The sequence below is a fragment of the Schistocerca gregaria genome, chromosome X (genome assembly GCF_023897955.1).
Source record: "Schistocerca gregaria isolate iqSchGreg1 chromosome X, iqSchGreg1.2, whole genome shotgun sequence".
NCBI lineage: Eukaryota > Metazoa > Arthropoda > Insecta > Orthoptera > Acrididae > Schistocerca > Schistocerca gregaria.
Window position 1 is genome coordinate 563,601,519 of NC_064931.1, and position 17,123 is coordinate 563,618,641.

A 17,123-nucleotide genomic window follows, 5' to 3' on the forward strand; every position below is an offset into this window, starting at 1 on the left:
ATAGTGAACGATAGAATGATGCTTTCGTTGCATCAGCGATTTTCTAGTGTTCATCGGATTCTAATCTGTTTTTTGCTTGCTTGCGAACGTGGTACATATTTTCACAAAAAATAAGTCTCAGGGAATAAGTCTTAAACGACAAAATACACAAAACTATTTGAACGACGTCATGTTCACTTTTAGCAATAACTATTTTTTTGCATTGTTAAAGTTTGGGCTTTTCTGCCACTTTCAATCATACGGTTCGATGTTATATTACGGGACAGACATAGGTAAAAGTAATTTTCTTATAGGGTTATGTCATTTTTGATTGTAATATAGTCAATGGCCTTTATCAATAACACGAGCAGATTTATTATTTACTCATGTTATTGATAATAGCCATTGACTGGATTACTATCAAGAGTGAAACAGCGCTACGTTATTTTTAACCTATTTCGATACCATACTGTTTAAAATGGCACAAAAGCGGAAACTGCAATAGCCCAGTAAAAGAGTTAAAGCTGAAAACTAACATGTCATTTAAAAAAATTATAGAGGCTGTGGATCCTTATTACCAGAAGTCACTGTAGTAACCTGTAGTAATGTTTAATGTGTGGATGACATCACTCTCAAACATTTACAACAATTAAGAAGAACGAGTCGCCCTAGAACATTCAACTCAAAATCTGCGATTTCTTTTCTTACTATTTGTTTGTGAATTAACGATCTGTCGACAGCGATATGATTAGTAACGGCTTATAGTAAGCGTATCTAATGGACAGAGATACCGTCCTTTTCCTAAATGAGGACTTTAACTGGGTTGAGATGCAAATCGTATTATATATGCCCGGACAAACTAAACGAGGCGGAAACTGGAGGTCGGTCAGCCATAAGTCTAAATGAGCGTGGAAGATTATTTAATAACCAGGCCACGCTATGTATCGGATGTTGTAAGGATCTTAACTCAAATTTAATGTGTAGCACACAGAGTTCTTCACTTCCTGCTCAGCAGAAACCGTACTGCTGACACTACCACTGTCCTAGAGTTGGCCTAAACTAGTCTATGAGTGAACATAATACCCCATAAAAAGTGCGTCACTTAAGACGACCCGATACCAGCAGTATCTGAGTGGCTATAAATAATAATAATAATAATAATAATAATAATAATAATTGTAATAAGAAATTAAAGGGCCAAACTGCTCTTTCAAAGGTCCTGGGTTCGATTGCCGGTGAGTGTTAGGATTTTCACCTGTCACCTATCGCTCCTTATGCCTCTAGCAATGTCAAGACGCACCGAAGCTTGTAGTCCGCATCAGACTGACTGTAGGTCTATTATAGTCACCAGGGTAAATCATTTCAAAGGACGAAGGAAGGCAAGGGCATACAGTCTGCAATAGGACCATGCACACTACGGGACGATGAAGTTCAATGACAGCTTTACTTAATAAGACTGAGGTCTTTCTCATTCATGTGCAAAGTGGGCTTTAAAGGTAACTTACTTTCCTCATAGCCCTTGTATTTCATACGTTGCTGTTGAGGTTTAACAACGTTCATTTACGATACAGCTCCATCAGAACATGAACTCCTATTCTTTCTTCCCTGTCGCCTCCATCGGAAAGCAACACAGCTAGTGTGAAAATGAAAACTGCTGCGCCTCCAGCCATCGTCAACACGCGGGGCGCCTTAACTAGGCAGTTCCCACGGCCACCGAGAAGTGTCGAGAAAATTGGTCGCGGCGCGGAGGTTATGCTTGATAAATGGAGCGGTGGCAGCGACGTATGACAAACGCAGCGCGCCATCCATCACGTGCCTACCGTACGGCGTGCCGTGTAATAAGGATACACTCCCTCCACCCAGTGATTTAAACCGGCGGGTCGCTGTCCGCCGGGAGACGTACCGGGCTCCAAAGCTGCGACGCTCCTGGCAGCTGCTTCTCTCGCTGGCCACAGGCCCCACTACAACCTCCTCCTCTCACCGAACAATTGCTTTCCGTATTTGTGAAGCGACAGAATACTCTTTCCCAGGCGATGTTCGAGCATTTCCTTGCAACACTTCGCATTCCTAGCCGATATCAGTGTATGTGTTGTACGATTATGACCAACGCTTCTACTGGGAAAATTCGGAGGTAACTACTGTCTTCGTTGACATTTTAAAATCCTAGATACTTTTCGGGCTACGAGTTCTAGTCCAACAAGAGGACCACATGGCAATCTGATTTTTGTAGTTCCTTATATCTGTGGTACCTGAAGTTCAGAATTCCAATATTAATGCCCCAAAATAGTTCGACGCAAATCTAAAAACTTCTCCAGGAAATCGGCTTGCATGTTATCCAACCGTCTTTAATAATCTAGGTAGATTTTTCTTCGAAGGCCGTGTGGCTATGTGTTAGAATCAAACTTCCTGGGTTCTAGGCGCTACAGTTTGGAACCGCGCGACCGCAACGGTCGCAGGTTCGAATCCTGCCTCGGGCATGGATGTGTGTGATGTCCTTAGGTTAGTTAGGTTCAAGTAGTTCTAAGTTCTAGGGGACTGATGACCTTAGAAGTTAAGTTCCATAGTGCTCAGAGCCATTTTGAAACTTCCTGGCAGATTATGTGTTAGAATGATAGCGTACAACGTCCGAGCTTTAGTTCGATGCCAGGGTGATGCAAATTAATATACAAAAATGGTAAAAAAACAGCACTCGAGATAGGTAATCGCTGGTTCGAACCTCGTTTCGGTTATTATTTTTTTCTTTTTTTTCATTCACTTCGAATACCTACTTCCTTTAAATATAAAGTTCATCAATATGCTAACAGATAATTAATTTTGAATATAGCTGATAAGGTGCAGTGACAGTGTCAGAATTATATTGTAACAAAGAAGCCCTCGGTCACAAATATTAAGTCAAAATTGACCCGGTTTCGACGCTACTATGAGCGTCGTCTTCAGAATTAGACTAACTGTACTAAAACAGTAGGTATGTAGTACATAAATAAAATTGAAGTTTGTACTGACGCGAAAAGATGCAGTACCTACAAGTCACACATTAAAAAAGATCTGAGCCGGAAAGGCGACGTCATGAACACTTGTTAGATGGCGAGCCGCTAAGGGCTGCTCGTACTGTGAACTAGGGTCACAACCCTGCTGAGAACAATACACACATCCATACCCGAGGGAGGGGCCGTGCAGTCCGTGACACGGCGCCTCAAACCGCGCGGCCACTCAGCTCGGCTCTTATTTATCCTTTCCCGATATTAACTTCTAATATTTTCATTAGTTCCACTGCATTCAATACTACAATTTTTTCGTTTGGCCTTTTGTTATGACTTTTGTTTAAAAAATGAAACCTAAAGGAGAGTCATTGAGGCTTTTCTTGCCAATACTACGAGAAAGGCAAATGTGTTGTCATACCCAGTTAAGTTCCTCAAATAAATCTGTACAGCTACATACCCTCCATGATGGATGGTTTTGCTTCGTAAAACTGTTCAATCTTGATGGCGGATCTTTCACCAGGAATTACATATACCCCTGAATAAATTGCAGTTTACGGACTTTTTGGTTATACATAATACATAACTGAATAATACGGCTGATATCTGCACCCACTCTATCAATGAGTCCCACTCCTGCTGTAACCGACAGCGTTTGCTAATAGGACTTCGCGAAGAGATGGGCACGAGCTACAAATTAAAGATAAAAGAAGACAAAACTTCTAGTCGTCAAACACTAAATTAGGGTTCAAAATCCCCAGTCTGTCATATTTACTTTTCTACAGTGCTCAATCCCCTCATTAGTAGCTACTAAGAAATAAGCATCAAAGCTTAGACGGCACATTTCTCAACGCCACAAATTTTGTCGTTATAACGGGTTCAATCACTGCCATTATAAGCAGGATGGATGCTGTCGGCTAATAATGATAAGTGATTGTTTTCCACCGAGTGGTGGGAAGCAGTGGGTTTGGAGCGCGGTGTCTGCAGTAATTTTAGACGCGCTTAGCCGGTTGCATAACGACGAGCTCACCAGCCGGCCTGTCAGTATGGTAATGGCACGTCCAGCAGCGGGCCACGCATGCACCTGCGGCGGCACGCCGGCACTGCCGGATCGCCGCACTACCGGTCTCGGCCTAGCCATTACTGTTCTGGAACCCGCTCTTACGTGCCTAGAGGAACTTCTTATTATATGTGATCCATTGCTTAGTGGCGCGACACAAGGAGAAGGCCACACCACCATATCCGAAATTCTTTTGCTAAGCTCCTTCGACTTGGACGAGTCATTGTGCAGTATAGCATCGTGTTCACACTACTGTAGGCATTGTGTAAAAGAAAGTGAGATAAACTGAAACGTGAATTTGGCCGATAGTCGAATCCAAGCGACTCACTGAGATTAATATTGGCACAGCCGTGAAGAGTGTTATACACTACTGGCCATTAAAATTTCTACACCACGAAGGTAATGTGCTACAGACGCGCAATTTAACCGACAGAAAGAAGATGCTGTGATATGCAAATGATTAGCTTTTCAGAGCATTCACACAAGGTTGGCGCTGGTGGCGAACCCTACAACGTGCTGACATGAGGAAAGTTTCCAACCGGTTTCTTATACACAAACAGCAGTTGGCCGGCATTGCCTGGTGAAACGTTGTTGTGATGCCTCGTGTAAGGAGGAGAAATGCGTACCATCACGTTTCCGACTTTGATAAAGGTCGGATTGTAGCCTATCGCGATTCCGGTTTATCGTATCGCGATATTGCTGCTCGCGTTGGTCGAGATCCAATGACTGTTAGCAGAATATGGAATCGGTGGGTTCAGGAGGGTAATACGGAACGCCGTGCTGGATCCCAACGGCCTCGTATCACTAGCAGTCGAGATGACAGGCATCTTATCCGCATGGCTGTAGCGGATCGTGCAGCCACGTCTCGATCCCTGAGTCAACAACCATCTGCACGAACAGTTCGACGACGTTTGCAGCAGCATGGAATATCAGCACGGAGACCATGGCTGCGGTTACGCTTCACGCTGCATAACAGAAGGAGTGCCTGCGATGGTGTACTCAACGACGAACCTGGCTGCACCAATGGCAAATTTCAGATGTGTTACGACCCGTGGCTCTACCCTTCATTCGATCCCTGTGAAACCCTTCATCCGATCCCTGTGAAACCCTACATTTCAGTAGGATAATGCACGACCGCATGTTGCAGGTCCTGTACGGGCCTTTCTGGATACAGATAATGTTCGAGTGCTGCCCTGGCCATCATATTCTCTAGATCTCTCACCAATTGAAAAGTCTGGTCAATGGTGGCCGAGCAACTGGCTCGTCACAATACGCCAGTCACTACTCTTGATGATCTGTGGTATCGTGTTGAAGCTGCATTGGCAGCCGTACCTGTACACGCCATCCAAGCTCTGTTTGACTCAATGCCCAGGCGTATCAAGGCCGATATTACGGCCAGAGGTGGTTGCTCTGGGTACTGATTTCTCAGGATCTATGCACCCAAATTGCGTGAAAATTTAATCACATGTTATTTCTAGTATAATATATTTGTCCAATGAATACCCGTTTATCATCTCCATTTCTTCTTGGTGTAGCAATTTTAATGGCCAGTAGTGTATTTACAACATTGAGAAATTTACCGTCTAAGCTTTGTTGCTTAGACTAGTGAGAGGACTGAACACTGTTGAAAAGCAGTTAAGACAGATTGCGGATCTCGAATCAACGTTTAGTATTTAACGAGTAATCATTTTGTATTCTTTTATCATTAGCTTATGCTGCAGACTGTTAACGAAGGCCCGAGCATACTGGATAGGTTCTGAGGTATGTGAGTGGCTCGAAGGCTTCTTAAGTAATAGAACCCAGTACGTTGGCCTGGGCGGCGAGCACTCATTGTCAAGAGTGTCTGCCTCTGGTGTCTGGGTACCGGGTTCGATTCCCGGCAGGGTTGTGGATTTTTCTCTCCATGGGACTGGGAGTTTGTGCTGTACTCATCATTTCATCATTATCAACATCATCATCATTCGTTACAGTGGCTAGCTTGGACTGAGTAAAAATTGGGACTTTGTACGGGCGCTGACGACCGCGCAGTTGAGCGCCCGCTAAACCAAACATCATCATCGTCATCGTCAAGATGTCCTAGGGAACAGTAATGGGACCGCCCTTGTTTTCTACAGGGTGTTTCAAAAATGACCGGTATATTTGAAACGGCAATAAAAACTAAACGAGCAGCGATAGAAATACACCGTTTGTTGCAAAATGCTTGGGACAACAGTACATTTTCAGGCGGACAAACTTTCGAAATTACAGTAGTTACAATTTTCAACAACAGATGGCGCTGCAAGTGATGTGAAAGATATAGAAGACAACGCAGTCTGTGGGTGCGCCATTCTGTACGTCGTCTTTCTGCTGTAAGCGTGTGCTGTTCACAACGTGAAAGTGTGCTGTGGACAACATGGTTTATTCCTTAGAACAGAGGATTTTTCTGGTGTTGGAATTCCACCGCCTAGAACACAGTGTTGTTGCAACAAGACGAAGTTTTCAACTGGGGTTTAATGTAACCAAAGGACCGAAAAGCGATACAATAAAGGATCTGTTTGAAAAATTTCAACGGACTGGGAACGTGACGGATGAACGTGCTGGAAAGGTAGGGCGACCGCGTACGGCAACCACAGAGGGCAACGTGCAGCTAGTGCAGCAGGTGATCCAACAGCGGCCTCGGGTTTCCGTTCGCCGTGTTGCAGCTGCGGTCCAAATGACGCCAACGTCCACGTATCGTCTCATGTGCCAGAATTTACACCTCTATCCATACAAAATTCAAACGCGGCAACCCCTCAGCGCCGCACGAGAGACATTCGCTAACGATATAGTGCACAGGATTGATGACGGCGATATGCATGTGGGCAGCATTTGGTTTACTGACGAAGCTTATTTTTACCTGGACGGCTTCGTCAATAAACAGAACTGGCGCATATGGGGAACCGAAAAGCCCCATGTTGCAGTCCCATTGTCCCTGCATCCTCAAAAAGTACTGGTCTGGGCCGCCATTTCTTCCAAAGGAATCATTGGCCTATTTTTCAGATCCGAAACGATTACTGCATCACGCTATCTGGACATTCTTCGTGAATTTGTGGCGGTACAAACTGCCTTAGACGACACTGCGAACACCTCGTGGTTTATGCAAGATGGTGCCCGGCCACATCGCACGGGCGACGTCTTTAATTTCCTGAATAAATATTTCGATAATCGTCTGATTGCTTTGGGCTATCCGAAACATACAGGAGGCGGCGTGGATTGGCCTCACTATTCGCCAGACATGAACCTCTGTGACTTCTTTGTGTAGGGACACTTGAAAGACCAGGTGTACCGCCAGAATCCAGAAACAATTGAACAGCTGAAGCAGTACATCTCATCTGCATGTGAAGCCATTCCGCCAGACACGTTGTCAAAGGTTTCGGGTAATTTCATTCAGAGACTACGCCATATTATTGCTACGCATAGTGGATATGTGGAAAATATCGTACTATAGAGTTTCCCAGACCGCAGCGCCATCTGTTGTTGACAATTGTAACTACTGTAATTTCGAAAGTTTGTCTTCCTGAAAATGTACTGTTGTCCCAAGCATATTGCAACAAACGGTGTATTTCTATCGCTGCTCGTTTAGTTTGCATTGCCGTTTCAAATATACCGGTCATTTTTGAAACACCCTGTATATTCATAAATGACCTGATGGATAGGGGGAGCACTAATCTGGGACTGCTTGCTGATGACGCTGCAGAGTAAGTATGATGAATGGCAATTTGCTCTTAATGTAGGGAAGTGTAAGCTAACGCAGATGAGTAGGGAAAACAATCTTATAATGTTTCTGTACAGTATTAGTGGTCTGCTGCATTAGACAGTCACGTCGATTAAATATATAGACATAACGTTGCAAGGCTGTAGAAAATGGAACAATCGCGTAAGGCCGGTAGTATGGAATGTAAGTGGTAGACTTCGGTTTATTGGGAGAGCTTTAGAAAAGTTTAGCTCATCCATAAAGGAGACCGTGTGTAGAATACCAGTGCAACCCCACTGTTTTGGAGCCCCATCAGGTCAGGTCGCAGAAAGACGCTGAAGCAATTCATAGGAGTGCTACTAGGTTCGATGAACACGCGAGTATTATGGGGGTGCTTCATGATGGGAATCCATGGAAGGAAGACGACGTTCTTTTCGCCAAACACTATTGAGAAATTTAGAGAAACAGCATTTGGGCATGACTGCAGAATGTTTCTACTGCTGCCAGCTCACATTTTGCAAAAGCACACCGAAGACAAAATGGAAGAAATTAAGGTTCGTACGGAGGCATATAGACAATCATTTTCTCTCTCTCATTTTGCGAGAGGAACAGGAAAGGAAATGTCTAGTAGCGGTACAAGGTACCCTCTGCCATGCACGGTCTGGTGGCTTCCGGAGGATGTTTTAGATGTAGGTGTAAATATGTTGTCAGTGATTGTGGGATGATTGCGACGGTTGGGATTTAGCCGCAAATTTATATTCAAGAACTGAAATCATCTTCCTGTTCGAGTATCCGCTCATGATTGCTTCTGCTTAACCTCGGATGTATATGTAAGTTTCCTGTTTATAAAAAATTAGTTTCTAAGAACCGAAAGGGAACCATTAAAGACAGTATTAGCGACGAAAGATAGAAAGGGGAGTGATGAATTAAGCTATGAGTATTAGATTAAAGACATCTCAAAGTTTTTTAAAGAAAATACTAAGACTATTCGTCGTAGGCGAACAGAAAATAAGGAAAGCGAGAAATTCGGATTAGATTCCCGGTCCGGCACAAATTTTCGCTTGTTATCACTGACACATTTCAGTGCCTAAATGCGGCTAACACCATTAAAACTTTTGAACCGCTAAATAAGCTACAGTTTCAGATACGATATTTGTTTAATCGCTCTCGCAGAAGCTAAACTACTAATTTTGTCGAAAGACTTCTTACAAATTAAGTCCCAGTTGCCAAATATCACACGTTACACCGCAAAACGTTAGTATATCGATAAAAGTTATGGCGCATGAGATGATACGATGCTTTGCTTAGTGTGCCTTACTATCGTATAAGAAAACACGTCTGTTTGCACTGTGATAACGCTTTAGTAAGCTGCGTACGAACGGGAGAGTGGGATAACGTGTGCCAGATGAGAGCGTCAAACAGACAAATCGACTGGAATTGATTGTTTACCATGCACTTTGAAGTAGCGTAGTTATTTGCTGTCCACTTGATCCTCTGTTTGAGTGAACTAGCAATGTGCTGATGAGCATACTCCACGTACTTTCCTCCATATTACTAACGTATATAGAACGCAGAGAACTAAATAATCCATTGAACTTGTTGAACAGATAAGAATCAGTACATACATTGCGTTTACTGTAGGAAAGTATGTTCGCCTCATCAACAAGTCAAACTGCACGCTCAACACCATCTGCAAATTTTCAATGGTTTCCGGCATCCGTACCATATCCTACAGAAATTCATTATCATGCCAATGGAGTCTTAGAGGGAAATTATCTATAACAGAGAGGTCAAATGCCAAACACGTCGACTGTATATAAGAAATATTCAATTCTCTTTTGTTATTATGCTAGCTGAGCATTAAGTGAAGCAAACTACACGTCGTAAAATTGCAGGCTACTGATCATTCATGAAGTCTTGCCCTGCTACGTTTATTCCGTCAACACATGTATTTAAATACCTAAGCGTGTTATCCACATTTTCTCTCCAGACTCATAGAATGTTCACTCCTTCACGATACCGTGGATTTGATAGTAATTTGACATAGTTAATTTAAATGATGTTGACTCTGAAGTGTGTACACATCGCTGTCGGTTTCATTATTGATTATTGGGTTTAAGTTTATTTAATAAGTTAGCTTCAAATTAGATAAGTCGTGACATAGTAGATGTACTGGAAAGTGTATCTAGGCGGAATTCCAATATATAACTTATTAGCAAAGTGTTTCACTTACACTAGAAACTGTTCTGTGCAAATCAGGGTATCTTGATTACTGATTATCACTACTGTTCGGTTATATAATACTAACGATAAAAATATTTCGATTAGTATAAGATATATTGGTTATTTCTCTGTAAAGAACAATGTATTCCTTTAGAGTTTCAAACAAGAAACCCCTCTGTAACTGCACGTGCACCATAAAAGCGCAGTTGACTTAACAAAGCTACGACATAGGAACATACGTCTGTATGCAGAAAGGTCAATGCTTTTGTAAAATAGCCATAATTCTTATTTTATATACTTACATTATGGAACTCATAATTTGCAGCGACCGCTACTTTTCTAGTAAAGAAAATGCACACGTTCTCACATCTTAAACTTATAATATTTGAAAATGATGGGTCCTTTCCTTAACACTGAATTACTGACGCTACTTCTCGAGCCGAATATGCTTGCACTTGAACCAGTCAATGTTACAACTGCGACAACGAAAATTACGCACCAAGAAGGAGAATCTGATTTGCTACCAGTATCAGCAGGAAGCTACACCCCAAAGTGTCTTCAGAACAGTGAACATGTCAAAAATGGTTCAAATGGCTCTGAGGTCATCAGTCCCCTAGAACTTAGAATTACTTAAACCTAACTAACCTAAGGACAGCACACACATCCATACCCCAGACAGGATTCGAACCTGCGACCGTAGCAAGGTGAACATGTCACCAATGAGAAAGACTGACGGTTGGTTTATAGCAAAGCTATTCTCACTTCGATGAACAACGTGACATACCTGTACGTTGCAGCAGAGGAGCATCTAACAGGTAAAATAAATTTGAGTGGGCACATTTTTGCACAGTGCCAGTCCGGGAAGTCTTATCGCCTGGTACCCGTCACGAGAAGGTGCTATTCCCATCATAATTGTCAGCGCGCCCTGTGAGAGCCCACTGTCTCTTGGCAGAAGAACATTGTTTCCCGATATCCAGGCATTCACACCCAAACCAGATTGCCTCCGCTTCCAGAGGAGTCGAGAAAAGCTACACTGGATTACGACGGACCAGGCCGACCTGGCGGCAAACCCAGGTTTTGCTTGGCCACAAATGCCTGCCCTGTGCGTCTGTGTAGATTTAATGATCACCTCAATCACACTTTCGTTGCTGTGCAACACTCTAGGACAATTACATGAGTGCCTGTCATCTACGACGCGAGGTCACGTGTGATAGTGGTGGTGGAAGTGCTGCTGGGACATCCTACCACCACATATAGCTACACAATGCACTATTACACATATAGTGCCTTTTTCCAGCCCCGTGAGCTACTACAGTGTCTGATATTTCAATGACACAATATGTATTACGGCAACTGGTACGTTACCTAGAGAAACCTCGTAGTGTACATCACTAGAGCAGCAAATAAGCTCATCGGATAAAATACGAGCGTCATTCAATAAGTAATGCAACACATTTTCTTTGTCGGCCAATTTCGGTTCAAAAATACGGAATTTGTTGGGGGTCATCGTGGAATATTCCCGCTTCATCCCCTACAGTTTCAAGAAGTTCCGGGTAGGTTGCGGCGCCTTACGTAGCCTTCTAAATTTTGTCTGCATTAGATGTGCGTTCCATGTAGAGAGCTGTCACTGAGTTTTTTTTTTTTTTTTTTTTTGGAAAACCAGGAAATCGCAGATATTCATAGGCGCTTGCAGAAAGTCTACGGAGACGTGGCAGTGAACAAAAGCAGGTGAGTCATCATCGCAATAAGGTCACGCAAACCAGTCGGATCTCCCATGTGCCAGCTGGCAGTACACAGATTCCTGATGTTGGAACGTGCGGACACTCTCATTCGAAGTGATCGAAGGATCACAGTAGAACACCTCACTGCTCAGCTGGGTGTCTGTCGGTCGTGTTGACACGCTCGCGCAGTAGTTAGGGTCCTCAAAAAGTGTGTATTCTCTGGGTTCCTCGCCGCCTAACAGAAGACCATAAAGAGCAACGAAGGAACATTTTTGAGGAATTGTTAGCGTGAAACTGATCGTGACAATTGTTTCGATCACTTCATTTGACTGTTCTTCTACATCTTCACTCTACAGCCTGGGTATAGCATCTTCAGACTTCCATCTGTCTTGCCTGATAGTGGATGCACTCTGCCGGAAGTAGCACGTGGATGAAGGGGAGTGTATTTAAAACGGAGAATATAGGAATCCTGAATGAAACCAAACCAACCTTCTTTCAGAAAAAAATGTGTTGCATTACTTAGTGAACGCCCCCTTCCGCCGCCGTATTAGTCACTATCGTCTTAAAAGAGCCCACTTCTAGCTTTAAAGCGCTGTTGATGTTGTAGAACTGGTACCACTGGTCATTTAATCTTCCACCACTTACGTAAATCATGCCAATGAAGTTGGTATACGGGCCAGTCGGTTTTATGAAATCAACACACTAACGTATGTCGACGTAGAGGCGTGACACAATGGCAGAAAGGAACTATAGTGCGTCGACGTTATCATGACCACACCGTAAATGAAGTCCTTGTAGTTGCTTGTTTGTCAACGCGGGATGTTCAACGTGTCGACAAAGAATTGTATACCATTCGTGGCGATGTAAGACGGTGTATGTACAACGATCGCGAAAAGACTTCCAGCGTCAGACACCGGAGACGAGGGTCACGCTTTGTCAATGGCAATCTATTAGAAACTCGACACAAATTACTGTCATCAGTGAATGCAGGCTAATTTCAAACAGTTTCTGAGCGAAAATTGCGAAGTGAACTGTATGCAACGGACGTTTGGAATCTGGTACCTCGCGGAAAGGCATTGCACACAGTGGCACATTAGAGATACGCGTCTTCAGCGAGCCAGAGAACACAAACTGTACAGTAGCTGACTTGAGTGATGTAGTGTGGTCTGCCGAGTCGGATTGTGACTCTTTTGCAAATGATACAAGGCGTCGAGTGCACTGACAGCCGAATGGTGTGTGTGGCCCGCAGCGTATGTGTAGGGTGTAGTTAAGTTTTCGAAATACCATGACTTGGGCCCGCTCAATCACATAACCGCGTACATGAAGCAGGGTGTTTGTTTCAAGGTTCTCAGCGACGAATTATTGACCTCTCTTATATATCTTCATCATGGGTATGCTCTAGACACTCCCATCTACCAAGGCGACAACATCCGTTTTCAGTGGTTTGACGAAAATTTAAGCATCTCGATTGGCCAGCTAAAATACTCGGTCTTAGCTCCACAGAAAATATCAGGAACTACAGGGCATAGTCATATTAATGTGATGTGCAATGACTAATCACAGATGGCGGGTAGCAGCACTGACAGTGGAAGGTATATAAAGTGTGTTGTGGTCGGGGGTGAGGGGGGTGGGGTGGGGTGGGAGTGGGGTAGGGGGGACGCGGAAAACAGTAAAACAGTGCAGGCGTTGTCGTAATGAGGGGATTTATCTGATGTAAAAATAGGAATGTTCATTGGCTTTCGGGTCAAAGGTGGAAGCATTGCCGAAACATCTCAGTTTGTAAGCGCTTCGCGTGTCGCCTGGTTAAAGTATATCGAGCTTGACAAAATGGCGCCATCTAAAACCAGCACCGATCAACTGTGGTGCGTCACAGGCCGCAGATGACATCCGCCGGTTTAAACCCAATCAAGAATCTGTGGGACCATCACGTTGGGGCAATCCTCAATCGAGTAATCCAGCACAGCTGATCACGGCAGTGGAGTCAGTGCTGATCCACATCGCTGTCGGTATCTTCCAGAACCTCACTGACCCTCTCCCTGCTCTTCTGCTCTGCATAAGATGGTTATTCAGGCTTTTGACAGGTGGACGCAGAACCTTACTGACCTTCTCCCTGCACATTCGCTCTGCAAAGATGGCTCTTCAGGCTTTTGACAGGTGGTCACATTAATGTGACTGGACCGTGTGTCCTGTATCCAGTGGTGTAATGCCTCAGCTTGATACTACCACTGCACTTAATGTGTGCAAGTGTTCCACAAATAACCGTTCGTTTACTACGATGTTACCCAATCACTTCGCGGTAATATGCACTTCACAAATATTCAGGTGATTCTAACTACTCCTTCTTGGTATGTAATTTATTATTATAATTATACTAATTATTATTATCATTATTATTACTATTATTATTACTGTTGTTTTTTCCACTCAATGTTTTTACGTGGTACGTTAGTGTGAAACATAGATCAGACCGCGTAAATAATTCTATGGACACACTTCAACCGTTGCACACATTTATCGTCAGTTCTTTGTGACCACTATTCATGTGCACTCGTGTGTGTTCCTACCTCTGCAAAATGTTTTGCAGCCGTTGGTGACCACTTGGGAAGTTTTGGCGATTTTAATTTTATTTCATCGTAATAATCACTAACTTCCGTTACAAATTAGAGAAAGTGACGTTACAGCGACTGTGTGAGAAGTTTCGGCGCCTTACCGAGCCGTATAACAGCCCGCAACTGTCCATACACAAGTACAGGCACGTTGCCACTCCTTGGATCTTCAGTTGACCCTTATTGACCGACGTCCTCTGCAGTATCGCTGTAACAGACAGAGAAACGTGTTAATCGACAGTATCTTTCTCTACCAGACATTAATTGTTCAAAATTCAATAAATCAAGTTATGATCCTTTTACATATTTCCCAGATGCTCAGTATTTCTTACGTGTAAATAAAGAGATCATGCACACTTAAAGGAAACTGCTAAAGGATCATATGGTTACAAAGCGTAATTTACATCGCGGCTACAACTGTGGAACTCTTATTCTAGGTTCCAAACGACTTATGGCACATACTTCCACAAGTGTCTCTAACATTGCGCGAGGGATTTTTCAACACAAGATACGGGTGTGTAATATGTTACCGGAGAATTGCAATTTCAATTTTCCTGATACTAGACCTAACAGTCACGTACTGGAAATTTAAGACACCGCATTTATTGGAGATAATTAGTCTTCTGGGTAAGAGAAAATTTCTTCTCGTTGTTGGGCCACCAGATGACAAAGTTAGACGCCGTAAGTTGCAAAAGTGAAAGAGCTCATTTCCACGTTACGAAATTTTCTATCGACATTGTACGTTATTACACGTTAAGACAAAAAAAAAAAGGACGCACAACGAAAGAATTGCCCCAATGGGACGGAAATCGGAAGATGTCACGTACATGTGCAGACAGTGAAATGATTACAATTTCACAAAAACTGAATGATTAATCCAAGAGAAAGAGCTTCACAAATCGGTCCTTATACAAGTAGTTATTCTGCTTGGCACTGATTGATAGAATTGTTGGATATCCTCCTGAGAGAGATCGTGCCAAATTCTGTCCAATTGGCGTGTTAGATCGTCAGAATCTCAAATCGGCTAGAGGACCCTGCCCATGATGCTCCAAACATTCTCCATTCGGCGACCTTGCTGGCCAAGCTAGGGTTTGGCAAGCACGAAGAAAAGCAGTAGAAACTCTTTCCACGTGGGGGCGGGCATTACCTTGCTGAAATGTAAGGATGGCTTGCCATGAAGAACAACAAAACGGGGCATAGGATATCATCGACGTACCACTGTGGTGTATGGATCCCGCGGATGACAACCAAAGAGGTCCTGTTGTGGAATGAAATGGAACTGTAACCCAGACCGCTACTCATAGTTGTTGGGGCGTATGGTGGGCGAGTCAGGTTGGTAGCCCGTCGCTGTCGGAGGCGTCTCGAGACAAGTCTTCGCTGATCACAGGGGCTCATTTCGAAGCGGGACTCAGCACTGAAGACAGTTCTGTTGCAGTCAATGAGACTCCACGCCGAAGATGTGTCTGGAAACGCCCCTATACGCGGTGGGATGTCAATGAGATTGTCGCCCGGCATACAGCCCGACAACCAGGAGTTATGGTCTGGGGTGTCATTTCATTTACTAGTAGGATACCTTTGTTATCATCGTCAGCACCCTTTCAACACAGCGGTACCTCGGCAATATTCTACGCGCCATTTTGTAGCCTTACATGGCCAGCCATCATCGGCTTACATTTCATTAAGATAATGCCCGACTGTTCACGGCTTACCAAAAACTATCTTGGCCAGCAAAGTCGCCGGATCTCTCCCCGATTGAGAACGTTTGGGCATTATGGGCAGGATCCTCCAGCCAGCTCGGGATTTTGCTATTTAACTTAACAGCTGGACAGAACGTGGTACAATATTCCTCAGAAAGACACCTGGCAACTCTATCAGTCAAAGCCAAGCCGAATAACTGCTTGCATAAGGACCAGAGATGGACCAGTGCGTTACTGACTTACTCATTTTGTGAAGTTGTATCTCTTGAGTAAACCATCCAATTTTTCTGATTTGGTTGTCTGCACATGTACACCACATCTACCGATTTTCGTCTCATTCGAGTAATTCCTTAGTGGTGAGTTTTTTTGTGTCTTAGAGTGTATCATACGTTATCGTGTCAAGTGGAAACTGTAAATGCCCCTGTAGACGTGCATGGAGGGGTAAGAAAGACATACCAAGAATTGTTTGAGTACCTATCTAACGAACGATAGTAATCCACTGACAAAAAATTTACTTTTATTGTTAACGGCAATTGTTTTTAATTGACTACCCCTCCTAGTGTATAAAACCTTGTTTAAATCATTCATACTATTCTGTGGGCCTTTGTCCGACTTCAACGCGGCGTCGGCCTTGTTACTACGGATTTGGCAGTGTTAGTTACAGAGGGAGGCGGGATACCCTTCCTGTCGCCACCCTGAACCCTCCTGGATGGAATTAGTGAACCCCAACTGTCTGCATCTAGTGTAAGCCTTGAAATAGTACGAACGTGTTAAAATGCCTACGAGTCGTGTAAGCGAGGCGGAACATGGGGATCGGTCCAGTATTCACCTAGCAGAATGTGGAAAACTGCCTAAAAACCACATCCAGGCTTGCCAGCACACAAGCCCTCGTCGTTAAACCGCCGGCGGATTCGATCCGGGGCCGGCGCGCTTACCCGAGTTCAGGAAGCAGCGCATTTGCGCTTTCGGCTAACCTGGCGGGTATAAAACTTTGTTTAAATAAACGTAATATATTCCGTTTAACGTAAACATTGTCAAAGTAAAGAACAACGCTATTCAAGACATGTGTTACAATTCGATTTACTAAAAAATAATAATAGCACTGCTGCAGGTCTGTTTCCATGATCTAATGTATGACGATGCTGGG

General features: G+C 43.7%; 1 protein-coding gene across 1 annotated transcript in view; it reads right to left on the reverse strand.

Moving 5' to 3' along the window:
* Nucleotides 1–17,123, reverse strand: part of LOC126298986 (protein let-756) — a 735,285-nt gene that overhangs the window by 126,518 nt on the left and 591,644 nt on the right. Inside the window, exon 2 of the mRNA XM_049990607.1 lies at nucleotides 14,384–14,487. Within this exon, the coding sequence (XP_049846564.1) occupies nucleotides 14,384–14,487 (104 nt within the window). The remainder of the gene's footprint in view (nucleotides 1–14,383; nucleotides 14,488–17,123) is intronic.